Source organism: Lactuca saligna, chromosome 6 (genome assembly GCF_052625555.1).
Source record: "Lactuca saligna cultivar CGN05327 chromosome 6, ASM5262555v1, whole genome shotgun sequence".
Lineage (NCBI taxonomy): Eukaryota > Viridiplantae > Streptophyta > Magnoliopsida > Asterales > Asteraceae > Lactuca > Lactuca saligna.
The window spans coordinates 65,181,395-65,204,498 of record NC_136422.1 but is presented as its reverse complement, the minus strand read 5'-3'; the positions used below and the strand labels follow the sequence as shown (position 1 = coordinate 65,204,498).

The 23,104-nt window shown below is 37.0% G+C and overlaps 2 protein-coding genes across 2 annotated transcripts; one reads left to right on the top strand and one right to left on the bottom strand.

The window, feature by feature from the left end:
* The first annotated feature begins 709 nt into the window (after nucleotides 1-709).
* LOC144999779 (Ubiquitin-like superfamily protein) lies at nucleotides 710-3,999 on the top strand. The gene is made up of 9 exons (XM_078958945.1): nucleotides 710-831; nucleotides 1,601-1,700; nucleotides 1,964-2,016; nucleotides 2,182-2,263; nucleotides 2,386-2,451; nucleotides 2,560-2,627; nucleotides 2,727-3,243; nucleotides 3,311-3,583; nucleotides 3,657-3,999. Exons 2-9 carry the CDS (start codon nucleotides 1,601-1,603, stop codon nucleotides 3,860-3,862), a joined length of 1,365 nt encoding a protein of 454 aa, XP_078815071.1. The 5' UTR covers nucleotides 710-831; the 3' UTR covers nucleotides 3,863-3,999.
* LOC144999778 (S-adenosyl-L-methionine-dependent methyltransferases superfamily protein) lies at nucleotides 3,847-6,545 on the bottom strand. Its single transcript, XM_078958944.1, has 5 exons — nucleotides 5,794-6,545; nucleotides 5,162-5,372; nucleotides 4,411-5,062; nucleotides 4,240-4,317; nucleotides 3,847-4,154 (listed from the first exon to the last, which is right to left on the bottom strand). Exons 1-5 carry the CDS (start codon nucleotides 6,469-6,471, stop codon nucleotides 3,971-3,973), a joined length of 1,803 nt encoding a protein of 600 aa, XP_078815070.1. The 5' UTR covers nucleotides 6,472-6,545; the 3' UTR covers nucleotides 3,847-3,970.
* Between the last annotated feature and the right edge of the window lie 16,559 nt (nucleotides 6,546-23,104).

Here is a 23,104-nt window from a genome sequence, read left to right as displayed (position 1 = left end):
GGCAAAACTGAAGGTGATATTCTAAGTGCTGCCATTTTTCCCATCATACATGTTACTCGTGATTAATAAATGTTGTATTGGATGAAGATTAACATAATGATTTGCTTGCTAGCCTTATAAGAACGATCTATGGATATGTTTCACTCTCACACAATTTATATTAATTAGTATGTATGATTGTATTGAAATTAAATATTATTTGAGGATATTTGTCAGGTTTAGTTTTCAGTATTTGGTTCAATTTTTTGTCATTGGTGTGCACATGGTTCATTTTTTCCTATCATATATGGTTCAACTTCTATGCATATCATACTTGGTTAGTTAGTGTGTGTTATAGTAGTGAAACAAAGGTAGAATCCTATGTATATGGTTCATTTTTGCACATGTATTTCTTTTCACCGAAATGATTATGTATTTCTTTTCACCGCTGATGAAGATGAAGACGTTGGGAGAGAAGTGGGTGGGGTTTAGGGGTGAGTTTATATATTTTTTAAATATAGTTATAGTAAGAAAAATATAAAATAAATTAAAAATAAGGTATTTAGTCGATTTATAATTATTCAACAAAATGAAACCACAAAAACCATAATGAATAAAATATAAATCCGAAACTTATGAATTAAAAAACCATAGGGACTGTTTACGTAAATTTTTCTAGAAAAAATATTTTACTATTTCTTCTTGTTTACCCGATTTTTAGAAGCACGAGTTTAGCCCATCAAAGAAGACTTTTTTGGATGTCTGAAATGGACAAATAGTGGTTGCAGATAGTTCCATCATAAACACACGGAAACTCAAGGTGAAGAATAAGAACTGTCACAAATCCCTAAGGTACGAACTTTGATTTGCCTAGATTTCACCAACGGTTTCACTCAATTGATTGTAAATTACTATTTGCTTATTTGGAAATCCGAGAGTCATGTGATTCATGTGCGACAGCCACTAGTTGTGTTCAATTTCATGACCTGTGGATTGTGTTCACTAGCACGGTTAAGAATTTTGATAATTAAGCCGGATGTTAGTAGATGATCTCTGATTTGAATTTCGATCATGTGTTGAGTAGCATAGTCGAAGCTAAATGCGATTCTAAATGCGATTGATTACGAATTAGGGTTCTAAATCGAGCAATCGAACTCCATCATAATCGGTTCGATATGAGTGAACGCCTATTTCCGGTTCTTTGTGTTTTTACTTCATCGGCATACTGCCAAAGTCGCTTCTTTTTGTTTTGCTACTTCTGATTTAGGATGCACCTCTTGAATCGCATAAAACTTTAGCTTTTCCTAGTTTTGACTGCTATAGTTTCCCCCGGATCATATAGATACATTGTTGAATCCCAGAGAAGACGACACCTAACCTAATTCCACCAAGCACAAAAGAATTCATGGATTCTGAACTCACCTTTATCTAATCATTGCAACGTCCTTATAGTTGTATTTAATAATGTTTTTCTATTTTATCTGCACTTCGAATCTTGAAATGCATACAGGTTTTACCACTATTATTTTTTCATTCTGTTTTTTTCTCAGAGTAAAGTTAGAATAGGTAACCAATACATCCTTGCTTACCCAGTCCTAAAATGGGCATGTATTTTGTACAGATGGAACAATCTATCTCCTCTCTCGCATTCAAAGGTTCTATCATTGAAGCAATCACTGAAGCAAAAAGGCAGAAAAAACTTTTTCTAGTTTACATTTCAGGTACATACATGTTCTCTTTCATGATATTTGTTCTTATTCCTCATCATCCTCCTAGATACCAAAAGTTATATCCTTAAGGATCCTTGAGGAGTATACAATCAAGATTTTGACATCCACATACAATAGCATTACTGTAAATAATGAAACTGCAGTAATTTGCTCTAGATATTAGAAACAAATATGATCAATGGAGCAAACGTTTTCATATGGCATTAGAATACAATATCTGCTTGTTTAGAATGCTTTGATTTTCCTATTTACAGGTGACAATGAAGACTCAATCTCTATGGATAAATCTACTTGGTCAATGTCTAGTGTAAGTTAAATCATAAATGTATAATATGATATCTTTCCCAATCAAATCAAACTAATATATTACATTACATCTCATGTTATACACCAATTTCAAGCCACAAATTCCATACAGCATACTATAGTTCTTGAACAACTTTATCATCTAATGAAAGTTGACTGAATTTAGGTGGCAGAGTCATTATCAAAGTACTGCATTTTGTTGCACATTTTGGAAGGAAGCACAGATGCTGCTCAATTTTCTGCATTATGTATCCTTTGATTGAATTTTGACACTTTGAAATCTCCAAATGAAATTCCTTTATTTTCACTAATAACACATCCATAAAATTAGGCTATATTACATATATGCACCTTACATCAATTTGAATAGACCCACAAAAACCTGCTCCTTGTATAACAGCTATTGGATATAATGGCATCCAACTATGGCAAAATGGTAAAGTTACAACCATTATATTATATTTGGGATCTCTCTTTTTTTTTTTTTTTTAATAAATAAACTGAATTTGTATTTTCTTTTTGTTATCTTTTAAATAACAAACAGAGGGATTTGTTAGTGGTGAGGTTCTGGCTTCAACCCTTGAGAAAGAATGGTTGAGTCTTCATGTTCAGGTACTTGAGAAAGTATATTATATTATTTTTCTTTTCTTCTTTGTGAATTTGTAAGAAAAAGTATAAATTATAAATTACAAATTACATTTTCTTCTACAGGAAACAACTGCCTCTTTTTTATCAGCAGCACTTGTCTCCAGACAATCTGAACAACTTCCCTCTGCAATTCCTCCTTCAACCTCACCTGAAACTGGAAGCTCTTCAACATTATCACTTAATACAAATCACAATGCTTCAGTGGATAAAAAAGATGTAGATCATGACAAAAAATCTGATATTGATAATTCAGTTACAACAAGTAGCAAATCAGTTAACCAAGTCATCACAACTGCAATTGAATCTGAAATTGACAAAAAACCAAACTTGAAGGCTCCTCAAGTTGTAAAAAAGTCTGAAAAGGTTGATATTGATGATTCAGATTTGGCTTCAAACACAAACAAATCAACTGATATTAATCTAAACATACGATTACCCGGGGGTATAAATGTCCAAGAAAAATTCCAACCTACAAGCACTTTAAAAATGGTGAAAAATTACATAGATGAAAAACAAGAAAGCAGCATTGGCCCTTATGATCTAGCCATTCCTTACCCTCGCAAGGTTTTCACTGACCAAGGTAAAAACTTTACTAAAAATTTTCAAAAGATTTATTTTTATATTAATTTTATTTCCCATAATTTCAGATTTAACCAAGACTTTAACAGAGTTAAGTCTACTCGATAGACAAGCATTAATAATAGTTCCACATCTGAAATCCACCAGTCACTACAAACCACGATCTGTCATACCTAACCGTGACACATCAGCCTCCACCACTGCCACATCAGCGCCAGATGGCGAAGGATATTTTTCACTTTGGAGAAAGGTTCTATCATATGTTAACCCGTTGGCCTATCTTGGTGGCAATAACACTGTACAGGATAATACTCAAACGACCAATCAAGAATCTGGTTCTGGTAATTATTATTTTATTAAAATTATTTTTAATTTTCACATGAAAGGCTTATTGTTACTGTTATGTATTTTCAGGGTCAAATCCGGGCAGCTTTACGGGCAGTAGAAGGTCATATCTTGTAACGGATAACCAAATCAACAACCCAAGTTCATCAAGATTTGGAAGTGGAAGCAATATTCACACGTTGAAACACGATGAAGATGATAAGAAATTTAATGGTAAAAACGCTTTTTGGAATGGGAATTCCACAGAATATGGAGGCGATGGAGAAAACAAGTGAAGTGAGAGTTTTTTATTTTTATTTTTGTTTTTCGAAAAGACATTTACATAATAAATATGTTTTGTACTTAAAAAATCTAATTGCTCTATTATAGATTTCTTGATGCATTTAAATGTTAACAAAAAACAACTTTCTAAGGCTGGTTTCGGTGTCCGATAGTTTAGTCTGCCATCGCATTTGATCTGTATGACTTTTCAACTTCATAACAATGTCTACATGATCTGTGATTATGATCGTCCCTTTAGGGCGAAGGATTCTGTGCATCTCAATGAATATGTCGATGATGTCACATCTGTGTAAACGCAAAAAAAAAAAAGTCGATTTAGTAATTGAAATTAACGGAATAACAATCCGAAACTCGAATTATATGGGCTTACTTGTTCATGTACAAGCTAAACATGTTGTCCGCGTGTATCAAGTCGTATGATCTAGGATATGTCGAGAATGGTTCACACCTGTATCCAAGAAATTAACAAACAGTCATCAGCTAGACACAGTCTTATCTGTCTGTTTCTTTGTCTCTATATATGGAGTCTAAAAAAACGAACCAATTCATGTAGGTCCCGATTAGGCCACGTTCATAGATAATGCCGAGGGTTTTCAACTTTGAATCATGAGGAACAACATTCATGACCCAAACCGGATACTCAGAAAGAGAAGCTGCAAATCCTCCGAATCCCGCGTTCATGTCCATAACATTTCTATACCCACCATTTGATAACGCTTCAGCCACTTTCACATACTCATAAACTCTCTTTTTCCATAACAAATTATCATTAACCAAATCTTTCATTCCGAAATCATGATTTGGTGGAATAGTGTTCAACCTCTTAGGCCACTTCTCAAGCACATGGTTCACTTGAGGTAAAGGAGTGATGCATGCATCCATCTTTTTATACCACCCATCATCCGGATCGTTGTCCGGGTTACAAAACATAGGAGATTTCAAATCTTTTTTCTTTTCGATGCATTCGATATGATCGTTAGGTTTTTGCCACACTGCAATCGGCCCTTTTCCTTTAATCTTTTTCCAACAAAGTCGCCTGGCAAGATCCTCCAAACTACTAAGCTCTTTTTTAGGGTCCTTGGTGGTTCCATCAGAGGCGGTGTAGCGGGCCCGCCAGTTAATAGGCGGGCCTGACAACACCCAGTAACCACCTGGCCTTAAGACCCGATCGATTTCCATTAGATACAATCCATCTAGCAACACAACATGACAACATCATCATCATCATTATCATAGCATATGCATTATAATGGAAATGATTATAAGATATAATTTTAGGGTTTTGTAACTACCATATTGTGTCCATGGGATGAGGCAACGAGAGCAATGAGCCATGTCGAATGATCTTGATGGGTAGGGTAGTCTGTAGGTGCCAAGGACACCAAGCATAGCGGGAAGGCCTCTTTCTAGGGCAAATTGCACCTGAGCTTCGTGTACATCTCTTGGAGCTATAGACATTGTTATAATGTTGTAATCCATTAGTGAATCTCCAAAGCTTGCAACCTGACATGGTTAAACCAATAGTACTAATAAGAGATGAACCAACAATCCAAAACAAAACCGGGTCCGACCTTTCCTGAAAACCGGTCATAAACAAGACTAAACTAATTAGGACCGGTTTCACCGGAATACAATCTACTTTTTATTTATTCATGTATAATAGATATTTATTACAAATGACAAACATTTACAATTACAACTAACAAGTGTCAAATGTTTTATATAAAAAGTCAATACTAACGATGTTTGGTCGGTTAAAAAGAAGACTGGTTTTATTTGTTTAAAGTGTTTAGACCGGACCGGTTTGATCGGTTTTGTGCATACTAATCAATTAAAGAAAAAAAGCACTAATTAAGGAAGAACTAGCTTATACGATTAGAATCTTGATAAATGAAATTGATTTCAAGAATCACACGTCACTTACTCCACACCCTGTATCAAGAACAGTTCTAATAGCTCCAGATTCCAATGGCACCATCTTCTTCAATTGATCGATATAACCCTTCACTCCTTTTTGGAAAGAAGTTCCACCGCCGGGAAAAACCAGCCGATCGCCGACCAATCGGACCCAGTTCTGCTGTTTCTTAGACTCCGTCAGCGTCTTGAATGGCACATTACTGAACCAAGCTTGAGCTCTACTTTTCGGCCATGGAAATGGCTTCTTGTACCCCATTGGTTCCGGTACAAGACACCGGAGAATATCTCCGGTGGTGGCAGGACAGTGACGCTCCCTGTGTAACATTCGCTCGACTTTAAACAGTCTTTCCCTTTGTGGATCCTGACAAGGGCAGTAATGGGTGAAATTAGCAGGGCAAATCTGGAACTTTTGTGGTGGTGGAGGGAGGAGGGTGTTGTGGGGTTTGAAATCGAGCGGTGGCGGAGTGTTTTGGTGGGAGAAGTTCGTGAAAACGGTGATGGGATTTAAGCAGTTTTGTTGATTTTTCGTTGTGGGTGTGAAGGAGGTGTTGATGGTGGATCTGTATGAGCCGAGAATATACACAGTATAACAGAGGAAGAAGATGAAGAAGAGTCTGATTAATGGGTTTTTGAGGGGGGTTTGCGGCGGCGGAGGTGGCGGAGACGCCAGTGACGGTTTAGGCATAGTGTGTGAAAGTGATGGTGTACTGGTGTGTGTCAGAACTCAGATCTGTTGTTGGGTGGTGGTGAAGAAGAAATAGCTGTATCTGTATGTTTGTCCGTTTGGCATTATTCCCGCTAAAGATCTAGTTTTTGATATATGACGAAATTTACCCCTGAATTTTATGCCTTTTAATTCTAAGACCCTCTATTTTATTTCTTGTGTTTTCTTTAGTAATCAGCAACTTGTACGTATGAATGAATTGGTTTCCTAATATTTGATTGAATGTCAACGATTTTATTTGCTTTAAAAAAAACCTAAAGGGATCTTTTAAATAGTTTGTAACAAAACTACAGGCATAATGCTCGAGAAGCATTCTCTCTTTATGTTATAATTTGCTTTGTTAGCTACACGAAATTTCATATACATCGTCTGGAAAATAGGGGTGTATATGAGACGATTTAGTTTGGTTATTGGTCAAAATCGAACGATAACCATTACAATTGGTTAATGTATTATGATAACAATTGGGTAGCGGTTAATATTGGTTATGGTTAATAGTTTTAGTCGGTTATAGTTATGGTTAACGGTTAATATCGGTTAACTAAAATGGTCCAAGATGATATAAAAATAAAAATATTTTTTCATAAAAATTGAAAAACACAGTGTACGTTATAAAAAGTGGATGGTTGTGTATATATAATTGTATTGATAGAATATTACTTATCCTATCTAACTCTAAATAATTATCTTTTAAATTTTCAATTCCCAATATAATTACATACCATATATTTAATATTATATTATATTAAACCCTCTTAATATTATTGGTTCGGTTCGATTTATAATAATTCGGTTTTTTATTAAAACCATAATCGAACCATACATATTCGGTTAATCAAAATTAGAAATCGAATCATATCTTTTAGTAATGGTTCGGTTTTATCGGTTAGTTTGATTATGGTTCGGTTAATATGCTCACCCCTATCGGAAATGTTGAATTCTAGTGATATGGTGCAGACTATACCTTATCTAGCTTTAAATTTATAACCAAACTATTTATCTTTTATTGCTGCACTTATAGATACTGTACCTAGTCAGTGTATATATAGTATAGTAAAGTAAGTTGGGGTCGAACATACGGAACATATTTAACTAATTAATCTAATCACTAAAAATTTAATTAAAACAAGCAAAAGTTAAACTGGTTTTTATCTGATTTTGCAAGTTCAGACAAACTTAAAGTTTTAAACTAACGATTTCAATCAATTACTAAGAACACTTCCGTTTAGTTCGAATCCACTTCTCCTCTATGGTTAACTATTAATTATTGATTATTAATGTTGGCTATCAAATATTATTTTAATAACAATTCAAGTCCAAATTTACTAATGTTTTCACTATTTTATGTGAAACTATGTATGATCATACACTAGAAAACATAACCAGTTATAGAATGTAGATAAACTATGTAAGATTGATCTAAATAAACACAATTGATGTTCTCCAACACATTTAAATTAGTTAGAGGGTGTTTGTTTTTTTTTTTTTTTTTTTTTTTTTTATAAAAAACATCTTCAAACCACTTTGTGCTACGCGACGCAACACACACGCATCATTTTTTTATCTTATGGTTGTTTGTTTTTTCACAGACTTTGGAGTTAAAAACCTATGCCCAGGTTTTGCTTGGGACAACACTTGGAAAATACTTCTAACCTCTTCAAACCTAAACCTAAAAACAACAATCGACCGACACCCTATTCTCATTCATCTCATCGATTGGAAAAGCAGCCTCCGTATCTTCCTACCTCCCGTCGACGCTCCTCCTCCTAGCGCAACCACCACAGACGCACCCCCCACCGGTCGCCTCTCCTTCCAATGCCGGCTGTCACTCATCGCAGTTTTTTTTTTTTTTTTTTTTTTTTTTTTTTTTTTTTGCTGTTGAAGGCAGCGCTTCTGCTTAGGGTTATTTTGAATATTTTGATTTTTTTGGTAGAGTTACTTCAATGTTCATGCTTCATACTAATTTTTCGATTTTTGTTGTTGAATCTTTGTTCTTGGTTAATCTTGATGCTAATCCTATCAAATAGTTGATGATGTTGTTTCTATCTTGATTAATGAGAAGTTCTTGTTGTAATGTCTTCGATTAAAATGTCACATATTGTTGTTGAAATGTCATGAAATATTGCTAAAATATCATAAAATTGTTGCTGAATTGTCATAAAATGTTGCTGAAATGTTACAAATTGTTGCTGAAATGTCACAAATTGTCGCTGAATTGTCACAAATGGTTGCTGAAATGTCATGAAATATTGTTGAAATGTCAGAAAATGTTGCTGAAGTGTCATAATTGTTGCTGAAATATGAATAATCTTTGCTGAAATTGGTTATTTTAATCAATACAAGTTGTTGTTATGCTGAAAGTTGTTGGTATAAGGTTTTGTTTGCTAAATTATGAATTTCATATGTTTTTTTTGGTTATTAGAAATGGGTGATAAACATACATGAACCAGTGAGCAGTTAAAATTCTTATTGCACACTTGTATTGAAGAAGTACAAATTGTGGGTAGAAAATATTTGAGTTTGCACAAATATTAATGGAACAAGTTAGGAAGAGCCATTAAGGAAAAGTATGGTGTGGATTTGTCTCAAAGACAATTGAAAAATGCCTATGACAACATTAAAGCCAAATACACAAGATGATTAAATTTGAAAAACAAAACTGGAAACCTTTACAATCCTCAAACAAACACTTTTAACTTAACAAATGAGGAGTGGGAGGACTTTAAAAGGGTATATATATATATATATATATATATATATATATATATATATATATATATATATATATATATATATATATATATAGACATACATACACACACATATTATTATGTATTTTGTTAATATAGTTGGCAAATTTTCTTATACTACTTTTGTTACTTTGATTGGGTTTGGGGACATCCAAAAGCCGCTTGTTTGAAAACCATACCATTGTTGTTTCCAGAGCTTTGTGCAGAACTCTTTAAGGGAAACAGTGCCTCTGGTAATCTCAGCTATGCCACATCCCAAACACCATCAGGCCATGGGTCATCTTCTTTCCATGTCACACCACTACAACTTATGGACCCCCCTTCTATAAACATAGATGAGGATGATTACTTTCCCAATCATGCTAGTGAGCCTTTTACCCAACCACCATGTAATATCCCAAAATTCAAGGCCAAAAAATTTCATTTTAATTAAGTTAATATAAGAAAACCGATATTATAAAAACATCCATAGTGTCATCTCATATCAAAACTAATATGTCAATAATCAAAACATGTCATAATGAAACATCATTAGAGTATAATCCTAAAGATCTCATGTGCGGAAAACGTAGTCTGATGCGTTGCGACCATGCCGACTCCTTTCCTTTTGAAGAAGAAGTACCTGAAAGGCTGAAACCAAAACTAAAAACCGTAAGAACAAAACTTAGTGTGATCCCCAAATACCACATTCCATACATATCAACATACTGCCTAGCATATCTAGGTGCTGGCCTACCTCTTCAGTCTCTTTCAACCGGATGCTGTATAGCATATAAGCACATAAATCACATACTGTCATACATAACCATGAGCCATACATATATCATAATCAATAAAGATGTTATGTGCCGAACATAGTCTTGCCATTATGCCACAGGCCGCCACGTGATCTTTCTTGCCAAGCCGAGGGCCACCCCCTCGGTCTTACAGAAAAGTGCCAAGAGTGACCTCCTGGTCTTCCATGCAAGCATCACAAAGACAACTAGCATATATACTACTCTACTTAGCCAATTAGCATACAATGTGCCAGGAGACACCTCGTGGTATTTCATACATAATGCTTAGGGTTAACCCATGGGTCTTCCTACCATATATAATAACATATAGTGTGTCATGAGCCTGATGGGTTTTAAGCATTCTAACACTTCCTAAGTGTACATGCAACCCTAATAACCTTGGATCTATGTTTGTCTAATTATCATGCAAAGTTGATTTCCAAGGCTATGGTCCTATCTAGCATACATGGGGAACAATTTTAACTTAAATAATAGACAGAACTACATACCTTGTTGTTGTAGGTGTTCCTTGAAACCTTGTGAGCCTAGCACCCCAAGTGTGATGCCTCAAATGCTTCACACAACACCAAATGCTATGGAGTAAACTTGGAGGGAATGTATAACACTCAAAATCGGCTCTAGCCCTCTTGTTTCTTGTCTAACCGATTTTTGGGAGAACACATGAGCTTTATATAGTGTTGACACATCTAGGGTTACACCTTAATGTGTCATGACTCTTCATTTACATGACCCATGGGTTTGTAACTCCCATGGAGCCTCCACAGACCATCCAATGGGTATAACCCATCTTGATTATCCATGGAGCCTCTTAGCCCACTATATAAGTTATGGATGATTTATATAATCAACCCATATATTTAATTAGTTATCTTTTGATCACTTAATTAATTCTAAATTAATTCTTGAAGGTAGAGGCAACAACGGCCCCGACATCGACATTGAATCCTATCTTTATCAGCAGCAAACAACAGTGGCGGTGCCCAGCTCTCGGTGGTAAACGATCTTGATGGTGGAGGGAGTGGCAGATGGAGATGAAGGGGTATAAGGGTAGCGGTTGGAGTTATTTAGGGTTAGGGTTTAGATGTAACAATGTTACAATGAGGAAACACAGGAGAGGGGGTAACGGGTTTTAGCCCCGCCTCCACCAATTCAAACTTTATGTGATTTAACAATTCCAGTCCCTTCATCCCTCTTCTTTTCAAGTTCAGTCCACTAATTATCCAAACAACCCCTCCTCTGTAAAATATTTTGTAGTTATGGTCTAGATGTTACAAAATGGACCCCAACTTCCTGAAATTATAACTTTTAGCTTCGTAACGCTAACATTGATAAATTACTAAGGATTTAGGGATAAAATAAAATAAAATATAAAATACATCTCGTGATCTTAGGGCTTATTGTTTGTTTATTTATTATTATCCTTATTTATTTATTTACTTATTTTATTTTATTTATTTTATCTTTTAACAGAATGTTACAATGCTCCCCCACTTAAATTAGACTTCGTCATCGAAATCAACTATTGTTCATGATGCACTCCCCCACAACGGCCAAAACGAACGAAAATCCGCAGAATCAACTGGTCTCGGCCAAACACCAACACTCTAATCCCGCACCAAAAGGGCATCACCGCAATGAAAACTAACTGATATCATATTGAACTGGACCACACCCTTACTTTGCTCCGACATCCCAGCTGAGTTATCCACTATCAACATCGGGGATCATCCCCGATTAGACAATAACAGACAAGCAAGCCCTAAACCTTCCTTAACACCTTATACTTAATAGAAGGCTCAGATAATTCTTCGAGTGGAAGGTTCATCCTTACAATGGTTAGACTCAACGAGAGCTGCACAATAGGGTCAAATCAATTACTCTGAGATTATTTAATCAAAACTGTAGGTGGCTTAGTGCTTTCGATCCACAAGGTACTCCACACACATGAAACCCTTGATCACTAATACTGCCCGAAACATCACGCTACCTCCTATTTTCTTTCCCAAGATAACCGAGACCTCTTTGGTCCCCACTTATCTACCCACTATTTGGAAAATCCAGATTCCTGCTCGGTTGCTGAGCCAAAGAACAACCTTACAATCGCCCCACACGACTTCCCAAAAGAAACTTCGGCCGATAATAATTACCTGTACCATCTCGACACTAACCCTGATGCTAAGCTGAATGCTATAGGACCAACTGTAGTCTTACCTTATACCCACTCTCCCACGACCTACCTATCCTGTTTCCAAACATGTAGTGGCCCTCCTAAAACCTTGCGAATTGACCCACCCTGGTCTAAACCATCCGAAGCAAATCATGAGCAAAACACAGGTTTGCCACAACCTTACCACTAAACAAGGGCCGATGAATTCCACGGGCTACCCCTCAGTCTTACAACACGCCTACACTATCTGTAAACTAGTGAATGTTACGGGCCACCCCACAGTCTTACAACACTTCCACTAACTACTAAATAGTGAATGATATGAGCCATCGCACAGTCTTACAACACTTCCACTATCAATAACCGCAACCCAAATCCTTACCGCTAATATAACAATTCAATCACATCCAAAGTCGAGCAAACACTCAACCCAACGCTTGAGCTGAACACATGTCATACCTGGAACCTCAACCTGTACCTAAGGCTACTATAAAATACCACAAGAACACGATATCGATATTTGTAAGTTTCTCGAACTTCCAAATCTCACAATCCTCAATCCAAATAGCCACTTGGATCGCCCTTCCCTCCGACAGGGATGCGAAACTCATCTAATGCTTCAAAACTATTTCTATCCTTAATACTAGCGCGATTCTCCCCAACTTAGATTCGACTCAGTCTTTACAATACATGAGAATTTAAGGATTCCCAATCCTTATTACCTTCTAATAACCAAATTGCTAACAACCTGCGCTTACGCGTGCTAGTGTTCCCTTACCAGCCAACTCAAAAGGCTGCGCAACCCTTGAAGACCAACTGAACACTTCCTAAATCCCTGCAATGCTGAAGAGTCCAGATGCTTTGAAATGACACTACACCCAAATCTTGAGGTCCAGATGACAAATGCTTTGACCAAAACTTCATCAATAGACCACTTCCCTTGACGACTCCACAAGTCAATCCAGGTACAATGACTAAACCACCGAATCTCAACGATGGTGGATAACCATCCCGCTGAACCCTAACTACAGACCTTCCACACAATGCCCCTGAACCGATCTCGACCATAAACTGAGATAATACTGAACACTTTGGACCAACAAAAAGAGAAACGACCTTACATTGACCACTAATAATTCACGGTATGCAAATGGAATATGAAAATGTTTGAAAATGTAATTCATACATGAGAAAGGAAGTGAGTCGGATGCATGCTTATCCAAAATGTTGCAAGATTCCAACAACCGTAAACACAAATATAAAAAAACTGAAAGAAGGAAAAAGATACATACCTACAGAACTCAACTCCTATCTGTTGGGGCTCCTATCCTACTATATTGTCCATCGGTGATCCTCAAAGAAGATGGATTAGGCGCGCTTACTTATCCTCTCCTCAACGTTGGATAGTCAGCCTTCTTGTGGCCCACCAGATCGCAGAGAAAGCATAACGAACTTGCTCCCTAAGGACAGTCCTTTCCGATATGGCCAACCTAATCACACTTGTAGTAGCCCAAACCCCTGGAACAACAAACCCCATCGTCCAGTTTCCCGCACGTGCTGTCATGACTCCGGTCCTGTTGGCCTCTCAAATGTTGGTCATAAATCTTGGGTCTCTTCCCGGGATGCTCCAAAGTATGCACCTAATTTGGCATCCTCTTCTAAACGTGCTCCAAATCAATCTCCCGCTCTCGGGCTCTAGTGATCATATCATTCAGGGTCTCGCACCCTGAAATACTCATGAATTTCCTGAAGTCATCCCATAGCATATCGTGATACCTCACTTTCTTCATCTCCTCATCTGCTACATACTACGGTACCAATAAAGCCCTTTCCTGGAACTTGGCTGTGATCTCTGCCACCGTCTCCGTAGTCTGGTGGAGATCTAAGAACTCTCACGCCAATTGCTGCACCTTAATCGCCGGTGAGAACTCGGCTCGGACTTGGTCGAGAAATCATCCCATGACATAGCATCGACCGCATCATCACCCAACTCGCTACCGATCTCCTCCCACTAATCACGTGACCGATCCTTCAACATAAATGAATCATATATGACCTTTGCCTCCTCGGAGCAAAAACTCATCCTAAACGTGTTTTCCATATCTGCTAACCATCTCCTACTGACAATGGGGTCCCTCTCCTCATGGAATGCTGGAGCTCAATAAGCACGAAACTCCCGGAAAGTTAGTGTGCGAGCTCCAATGATAGCCATAACCTCCGCACAGAATGCGCCCAAGCACTCATCCACTATCTCCGTAAAACAGTGAGAAATCTCCAATCAGACGAACTCCCACAAATGCTCGCTAATCGGCTCAACACCTGCACCTGAGCCAGAACCTGAACCTGAACCATTTCCCTGCGAGCTCATCTCCCAACTGAAAAGCGAAAAACCAATAATCAAAACATACTCAAGAATCCACCTCTAATAAGCTTCTTAGGTTCTCAAAGACTCTGACCAATTCGAGTATGGATCATGTGCTTTCAGTAGTACGGGCCCAATACTACATTCCACACCTATCCATAAGTTCCTCAGTAATCCTCTTGAATCCTCTAAGTCATTTTTTCAAACGATTATGCTAGTACTCACAAAACCATACTACTAACCCATGACAACATATCCTAGACTTTCCTAGGTTCATGAACCCACCCAGTCCTCATCTGCTGAAGGATTTCCATTAATCTCAGCTAGCTACCTCATGAATATAGCCACATGGAACAGAGATCAGATAATCCTTCGAGTAAAAGAATCATCCCTAGATTGGTTGGACTCAGACGAGAGCTGCACAATAGAGTCAAATCCATCACTCTGAGATTATCCATCATGTGCCACATGTGTCTTAGCATATTCACTTAATAGCTAACTCACATTTCTAAGAGTCCCACAAAGCACAAAGCAAGCAACATTCAGGAAATGGAAAATCTAACCAACATACTCCAGTCAAACCATTTTATCCTCTAATCGGGAATCTGTACTAGCATGCAATTCAAAGGTTCATATAATCAGGCATAACCTAACACATGTCATCGTACCACTGTCCGATAAGTTCTAGCATGCAAATCTACAAGATCATATAAGCATACAAGGGCATCTCTCCTAAATCCGTAGCTCTAATCAAGCATGCAAATCACATAATCATATCGTATCATATAACAAACATGTACTTGTATTTTGGGAACCACTTACTTGAGCTCGGCTAATTGCAAGCATCACACCCTTGTTCTTTCTCAAAAACCTTACTTCTAAATTTTTGAAAATTTATTTTTCCTTGTAAAAAAAATCTTTCAACCCTCGATTTGAGTTCAGACACACCTGAGAGTATGTCTGAATCCCTTAAACCAAGGCTCTGATACCCACTTGTAACATCCTAAAATTCAAAGCCAAAAAATTTCATTTTAATTAAGTTAATATAAGAAAAACGATAGTATAGAAACATCCACGGTTTCATCCCATATCAAAAACAATATGCCAATAATCAAAACATGTCATAATGAAACATCATCAGAGTATAATCCCAAAGATCTCATGTCCGGAAAACATAGTGTGATGCGATGTGACCATGCCGAATCCTTTTCTTTTGAAGAAGAAGTACTTGAAACCAAAACTAAAAACCGTAAGCACGAAGCTTAGTGAGTTCCTCAAATACCACATACCGTACATATAAACATACTGCCTAGCATATCTGGGTGCTGGCCCTCCTTCGGTCTCTTTCAACCGGATACGGTCTAGCATATAAACACATAAATCACATACTGTCTTACATAACCATGAGCCATACATATGTCATAATCAATAAAGATGCTATGTGTTGAACATAGTCTTGCCATTAGGCCACGGGTTGCCATGTGGTCTTTCTGGCTTAAGTTAGATGCTACGTAATCAAGGATGAGGACGTCATATCCAAAGATCAATATATGAAGTAGCCCGGAGGTGTAGCTTATTAGAGGCATATTATAGGTTGGACTTGCACACCTATGTAATTGTTTCAACGAATAATATAAAACCTTCATTTTGTTATCTGGTGTGTTAAGTTCTTATGAGATTTTATTGTATGGTGAATTGAAAAACTGTGAGGCAAAAATTGGGACGAGTATGAGTAGGTGTGAATGGTAGTAGAGACCTATACTACCGGAAGCACATGACTCGCACTTGTATAAGGGAAAGTCACAAGGTTACCAAGAAGCTAGTAATTGATTCCGTTTTATTCAAGTATGTCGTTACCATCATTTCAATAATGACTAAGAAGATGATTGTTATTCCGACCTTAGTGGTCATATCAAATCGAGTCCGACAAATACTAGTATGTTACATGGTTCAAAGAACCAAGTTCGATGTAGCATCTGACTTAAACCAGAAGAATGAAATCAAAGCGATCAATAGAAGTATCGCGCTCGTTGTTAAAGAAGTTGGTAGCTAGAAATGCTACATGTTAAAAGGTGATTATATCACATTAGAACATGAAGGAAGTATATTTCATTCCGAAATTTGACTCTAAGAGACCTGAGTCTAAGCGTTGAAACATACGATGAGAGGTCATTAGAACGTGACCCATCTGTCTATTATGGAAATCAAACAACTTATCTTAAGTTTGTTAAGACAAAGGAGTCTCTGATAAAGATCGATATTGTGACATGAAGGTCATGATTTAAAATCTAACATGATATAGATCAAGCACCGCCTGCAGTCAAGAAGTCCAAGAGTTAGATACTCATTCAAAGTAACATAAAAGTTACGATTAGTACCTAGGATGAAGAGATAGCATATGGAGTCATTATACAACCCTGTTTCATTGATGATTCTGGGACGTAATCATCGTAACAGAGAGATAATTGTAACACCCGCAGATTCGGGCTAGTCAATTTAGAGACAATAAGTGTCAAAAATGACTTTTTGATAGAAGATTATTTAGAATGAATATTCTTAATAAAAGTTGTATCATATGTTACAAAGATTCTGTACATATAAAGAACGCTAAAATCTGAGTTATAGCGAAAAAGTTATGGCCCGTCGAAGTTTTGCGACGGAACCGACACGACACTGCGTGAATGCCCAAATCTGACTTTGTATGAGGAAGTTATGATTTTTCTAAGAATTGTCCTAGCAGTGCACAGCCCGGAATTCGAATTTTAGATCGAGTAGTTTTTGTCAACACAACCTAAATGAGAGTTGAAGATCTCTTTATTAGTAATGCAACGATAAAAATATAGATGAAAATGGAGCACGTATGTAGATGTTATGAATTTTATGCGGTCATTTAACTGTATAATATCCTCCTACTTTAAATTTAATATTGGTTGAGAATTAGCCGACGGAGTCTAAAGGAAAGTTGTAGATCTTATTTTTACCTACGCGTGGATATAAAGAACATCGAAAACAGAGATCGTATGCAAATGTTATGGGGTTTAGAAGTCGGCAGGGTACTACTGCAAAAGGGGTGACATGGCACAATCTTGGCCATTGCTTTCTCCCCAAGGCTTGCCACTAGATGGTGACATGTGGCACCAATTTCAACCATATTTCACCCTACAAATACAACCCCTTACACCCTCATTTCTTCATACCTCCACCCTTCTCTCTCTACTCTCTCTTTAAACCTCCCAAAACTTCCCTAGCGCTAGAAGAAAGCCCCAGAGCGCTTGAAGGCTCCGAGAAGAAGAGCTTTTGGATCAGAAGTGCTGCCTCTACAGAGCATGGCTTTCAGCTAAACCCCCTCGTAGGTAAGATACGCCTACCTAATTTTTAATATAGCTTTTATATAAATATAGTAATGTTATTAGGACCTTATAATAATTATTTGAGCTATTATTCTGGGTTATATAAGTGTCGTTATAATATCTTTTTAACCACTTGCGGTACGGGTAATCCAATTTGAAGGGCTACCTGGGTTGTTGGATTTCAGAAGTGCTATATGCCAAAATGATCCTACCCTCCGGTGTTTCATGTCTAGCCCCTGTCTGTACATAATGGGTGAAGAGTATTGTTTAACGCTTATATAATAGTAATAATAACTAGACTATTAATTAGTCTCGTTGAACATTAGACTAAACTATAGTGGATATGATACTAGGTTTTGTCAATGGAAATTTGTTTTAAAGTAAACGGAGTGCTGTCTGAGTACCAAGTCGCCACCTTTGCAGGTGAGTGCATAGTTACTTTCATATTACACATAGATATGATATATTTTATATAAATTACATGCTATGTATGCATATAACATGTATACTTGCTATCTATGCTGGGTGAACGATTTTATACATGTTTTAAATAATTTAAACTGTATATGTATTTTATATCTATGAATATGTTGGGTAAAACATGGGTTAATGAATGATGAGAGATGAAAGATGATATGAGTGAACATTGGCAGCTATAGACTTAGTGCCTAATAAATAACATCGACAACTATGGACTTAGTTCCTATTGGATAAACGTTGGTAGCTATGGACTTAGTACCTGTTATATAAACATTGGTAGCTATGGATTTAGTACCTATTAAATAAACACGGGTAGCTATGGATTTAGTACCCGATGAAAGAACTTTAGCAGCTATGGAAGTAGTGCTTTATGCACGAGCATTGGCAGCTATGGACTTAGTGCCTGTCATATGAACCCTGGAAGCGATGGACTTTGGAATGAACGAATGCAGGATAGATGATTCTTAGGGTAGACCATTAAGAATAAAAAAGATAATGGGGATGGGTAATTGGGTTAATTGTTTGTCAATTAAACATAATAATTATATTATTGTGGGTTTAAAACCCTATGTACTCACCAGGTTTCCCAACCTGACCCACTCAAGCTTATTTGTATCACAGGTGTCGATATGAAGTTACATTACACTGAGAGATTAAAGAGATTTAGATCACTAGTGTAAATGAATGTAAGTTCTGTTTATGCTTATGTTTCTGTATTAGCGATGACATCCCAAATGTTTTAAAATGGATAAAATTACATTTCTTCGAAAATGCTTTGATAACGTATTTATCATGTTTTTTTGGGAACAAATTCTGCACCATTTTTATTAAAAGAGGTACTCTGGTTTTTATAAAGCATAAACAAAATTGATTTTTTTTGCTGTGAAAATGGGGATGTCATATCGGTCTTACAGACAAGTGCTAAGAGTCACCTCCTGGTATTCGATGCACATCATAAAGAGAACTAGCATACATACTACTCTACTTAGCCAATTAGCATATAGTGTGCCAAGAGCCATCTTCTGGTCTTTCATACATAATGCCTAGGGCTAACCCCTGGGTCTTCCTACCATACATAATAGCATACAGTGTGCTAGGAGCCGCCTCCTAGTCTTTCATACATAATGCCTAGGGCTAACCCCCGGGTCTTCCTACGATGCGTCAACTAAATGGGTCGACATTTGTGCCTTCGACCCATACAAACAGTGAGGAGACTCACCTCGCACTGCTGAAGTCCTGTGAATAAATCTCTGGCTGTTGGATGACAGATCCCCGAACTGTTAATCGTTAAAACAAAACCCAATTAACAATCAAGTTCTAATGCATAACCATAAGTCCATACTTGGGGTAAAAAGACCATTTTACCCCTAACCTAGCTTGGTCCAAGGCCAATGCCCAAACTCAAACTTTGGAGGCCCAAAAGCCAAATAATCAATCAAGGCCCATCATATGGCCCAATTTTCCAAATTGGACCCAAACCTCTACATGGTCTTACCTTAAGGCCCAACCATTAATTCTAGTCTAAAGATTTGGCATTCTGATGGTCCAATATCTCATAATCATCAAGGCCCAATTATGGTCTATCTATGGCCCAATTTTCCAAATTGGGCCCAAACCCCTCACATGGGCCTTACCCTAAAGCACATCAAAATATTCTAGTCTATATTCTTGTTCTTGAATGGCCCATCAATAGCCCAATCACCAAAGCCCAACAGAAAGGCCCAAACAAATTTAGGGTTTTCACTTAAAATGGTGATTAGGGTTAAGTAAAAACACTTAACCAATTAAGGAATTAATCTATCAATTCCAATATTACATTAAGTTAATTTCAAAGGTTTATTAATTAATATTTTAAGTCTAATAAATTGTTTCAATGTTGGTCCCGCTAACTTCCAAATTAGGGTTTCATGACATCAGGGTTTTCTAAACCCTAATTAGGATTTACAACATATAAGTTAGTTAATTAGTTGATTTAATAAATACACATGTGTGTATAAATCGGACACCACCGAATGCCACCTCGGGCTATGGTGGTCGTTGGCGGCAACCACCACCTCATGGTGGTGGCGGTTACGATTTTTAGGCAAAACAGTGAAAACATTCCAAACACTCGTCCAAACATACATACATATACACACAACCACCCAAAGTGGCAGCTGGTGGCGGCAAACGGTGACATGACGTGGCAGCCACCACCTTATGATGGTGGTGGTGGGGGGTTTTTCTTTGGTTTTTTGGCCCAAAAATGCACACACACGCCGATGTACACTAAAACACATACACCAACATGTAGAAACACACGCACACAACGCACTTACCCATTCACGGTGGCATGCGACTGCTAGAAGGAATGTGGCGATAGGACAACCGCCAGAGCAGTGATAGTGGAGAAGGACGTGAGAAATGATAAAAGAACGAGGGGGAAGGATTCGCCATTACCGAAGAAGGTAGAGGTAACAGCGGCCCCAATGTCGACCTTGAATCCCGTCTTCGTTAGCAACGAACAACAATGATGGTGCTCAACTCTCGGTGGTTTATAATCACAACGGTGGAGGGAGCGGTGGCTGGAGATGAGGGAGTATAAGGGTGGTGGCTGGAGTTATTTAGGGTTAGGGTTTAGATGTAACGGTGTTATAATGAGGAAACATAGGAGAGGGGGTGACGTGTTTTAGCCCCACCTCCACCAATTCAAACTTTATTCGATTTAACACTTCCAGTCCCTCCATCCCTCTTCTTTTCAAGTGGAGTCCACTAATTACCCAAACAACCATTCCTTTGTAAAATATATTGCAATTATGGTCCAGATGTCACAAAATGGACCCCAACTTCCTGAAATTATAACTTTTGGCTCCTTAACATTAACATTGATAAATTACTAAGGATTTAGGGCTAAAATAAAATAAAATATAAAATACATCGCATGATCTTAGGGCTTATTTATTTATTTATTTATTATTATTATTATTATTATTATTATTATTATTATTATTATTATCCTTATTTATTTATTTACTTATTTTATTTGATTTATTTTATCTTTAAATGGAATGTTACACACCACCTTCTGCTGCTTCACCTTCTGGTAACCCCAAGAGAAGGGCTAAACCTTCAACTCCTAGACCTAAAGCTTCAAGTGCCTCAAGTGATCCTCCTTCTAGGTCCTCACCAAAAACTTCTGTTACTACTGACGATTTAGCACTAGAGATGCGAAAATCTCTACAACATTTGACTCACGGGCCTTTATTTCCTCAATGTTTAGATAAGTTAGAATTGCTTGAGTTAGCCATAGTAGACCCTCTACGATTTGCTGGTTATCACATTTTTGGAAGGACCATAAGTATAAGAGAGATGTGGGTAAATTTACCTAATAATCCAGAAATATTAAGAGGATTGATCGAGATGACGACTACTAGTTTTGGAGTTTTAAAAGATGGAAAGATTATTCGTTTGGTTACAGATTTGTGTTGTTTATGTGGTTATGTTTTTTGCATTTGGTCCTTGAGTTTTATGTTATTTGGTACTTGAATTTTATGTTATGTTATCTGGCATTTGAATTTTATGTTATGTTATTTGGTACATGAATTTTATGTTATGTTATTTGGTACTTGAATTTTATGTTATTTGCTATTGAAATCTTATGTTATGTTATGTGTAAATTGAATTTTATGCTATGTTATTTGGTACTTGTGTTGATTAATAGGTTTCTAATGGATCACGACAAAAAGATACTTCTCATTATTCTAGTGTACTTGTACGTACGCTATTTTTAGAAGAGGGGTGTGAAACGAGTGTGGGACAATGATTCGAAAATGAGGGGACATGAATACACATTAGAGTGATTGGGAAAAAATCATCTACAATGTGTTGAAGTACTACACATGTCACGTGAATCTTTTGTACGACTATGTGCTCATTTTAGAGTAAATTACGTGTTAAAGGATAGCAAACAAGTATCGGTTGAGGAAAAGATGGCTATGTTTATAATTATGATCGGTCATAACTAATGTTATGTGGTCATCAAGCAAAGATTTCAACCCTCAAAGAAAACTATTAATAATTTTTTCATGAAGTGTTAGACAAGATGCTGCTTTTTGCACACGTCATTATAGTCTTTCAATCCGAATCCAAATATGTCGGGACATAATAGGAGGCTATGACGGGTTTTCAAAGGAGCAGTTTGTGCACATGATGACACTTTGATAAATCATGTTGTCCCTACAAAAAAACAATATTTATATAGAAGTAGGTGAAAAGGCGATTGTTACCAAAACGTATTGGCAATTTGTGATTTAAACATGACGTTTATGTTTGTTGTGGCCGGTTGGGAAGGGGTAGCACATGATTCCAGAATATTATCAGAAGCAGTAGCAAATCCACATGCACCATTCCCGTTTCCACCATCAGGTAACGTTTATGGTTATTTAAATGGATTTATCTTAGTTTGAAAATTGAATGTTTTTTTGGGCTTTTTATAGATAAATATTATCTTTGTGATGCTATGTATGCACACACTTGAGGTTTTATGGCAATGTATCGTAATGTGAGGTATTGGCTTGGAGATTTCCATCAAAAACGTGTATTAACTAGTAAAGAAAAAATTAAACATGCACATGCAAAACTTTGGAACATCATTGAGCATGTTTTTGGTGTCTTGAAAGCACGATTTCCTATATTGAAGAGGATGGTAC

Bases quoted from the DNA above. Each gene is read 5' to 3' on its own strand.
- LOC144999778 (XM_078958944.1), bottom strand. From the start codon at position 6,471: ATGCCTAAACCGTCACTGGCGTCTCCGCCACCTCCGCCGCCGCAAACC. The intron at 5,373-5,793 runs GTAAGTGACGTG...TAACCATGTCAG, and splicing joins TTCTTGATACAGGGTGTGGA to GTTGCAAGCTTTGGAGATTC. The intron at 5,063-5,161 runs GTAGTTACAAAA...TTGTGTTGCTAG, and splicing joins CATCCCATGGACACAATATG to ATGGATTGTATCTAATGGAA.
- LOC144999779 (XM_078958945.1), top strand. From the start codon at position 1,601: ATGGAACAATCTATCTCCTCTCTCGCATTCAAAGGTTCTATCATTGAA. The intron at 2,628-2,726 runs GTACTTGAGAAA...TTTCTTCTACAG, and splicing joins GGTTGAGTCTTCATGTTCAG to GAAACAACTGCCTCTTTTTT. The intron at 3,584-3,656 runs GTAATTATTATT...ATGTATTTTCAG, and splicing joins CAATCAAGAATCTGGTTCTG to GGTCAAATCCGGGCAGCTTT.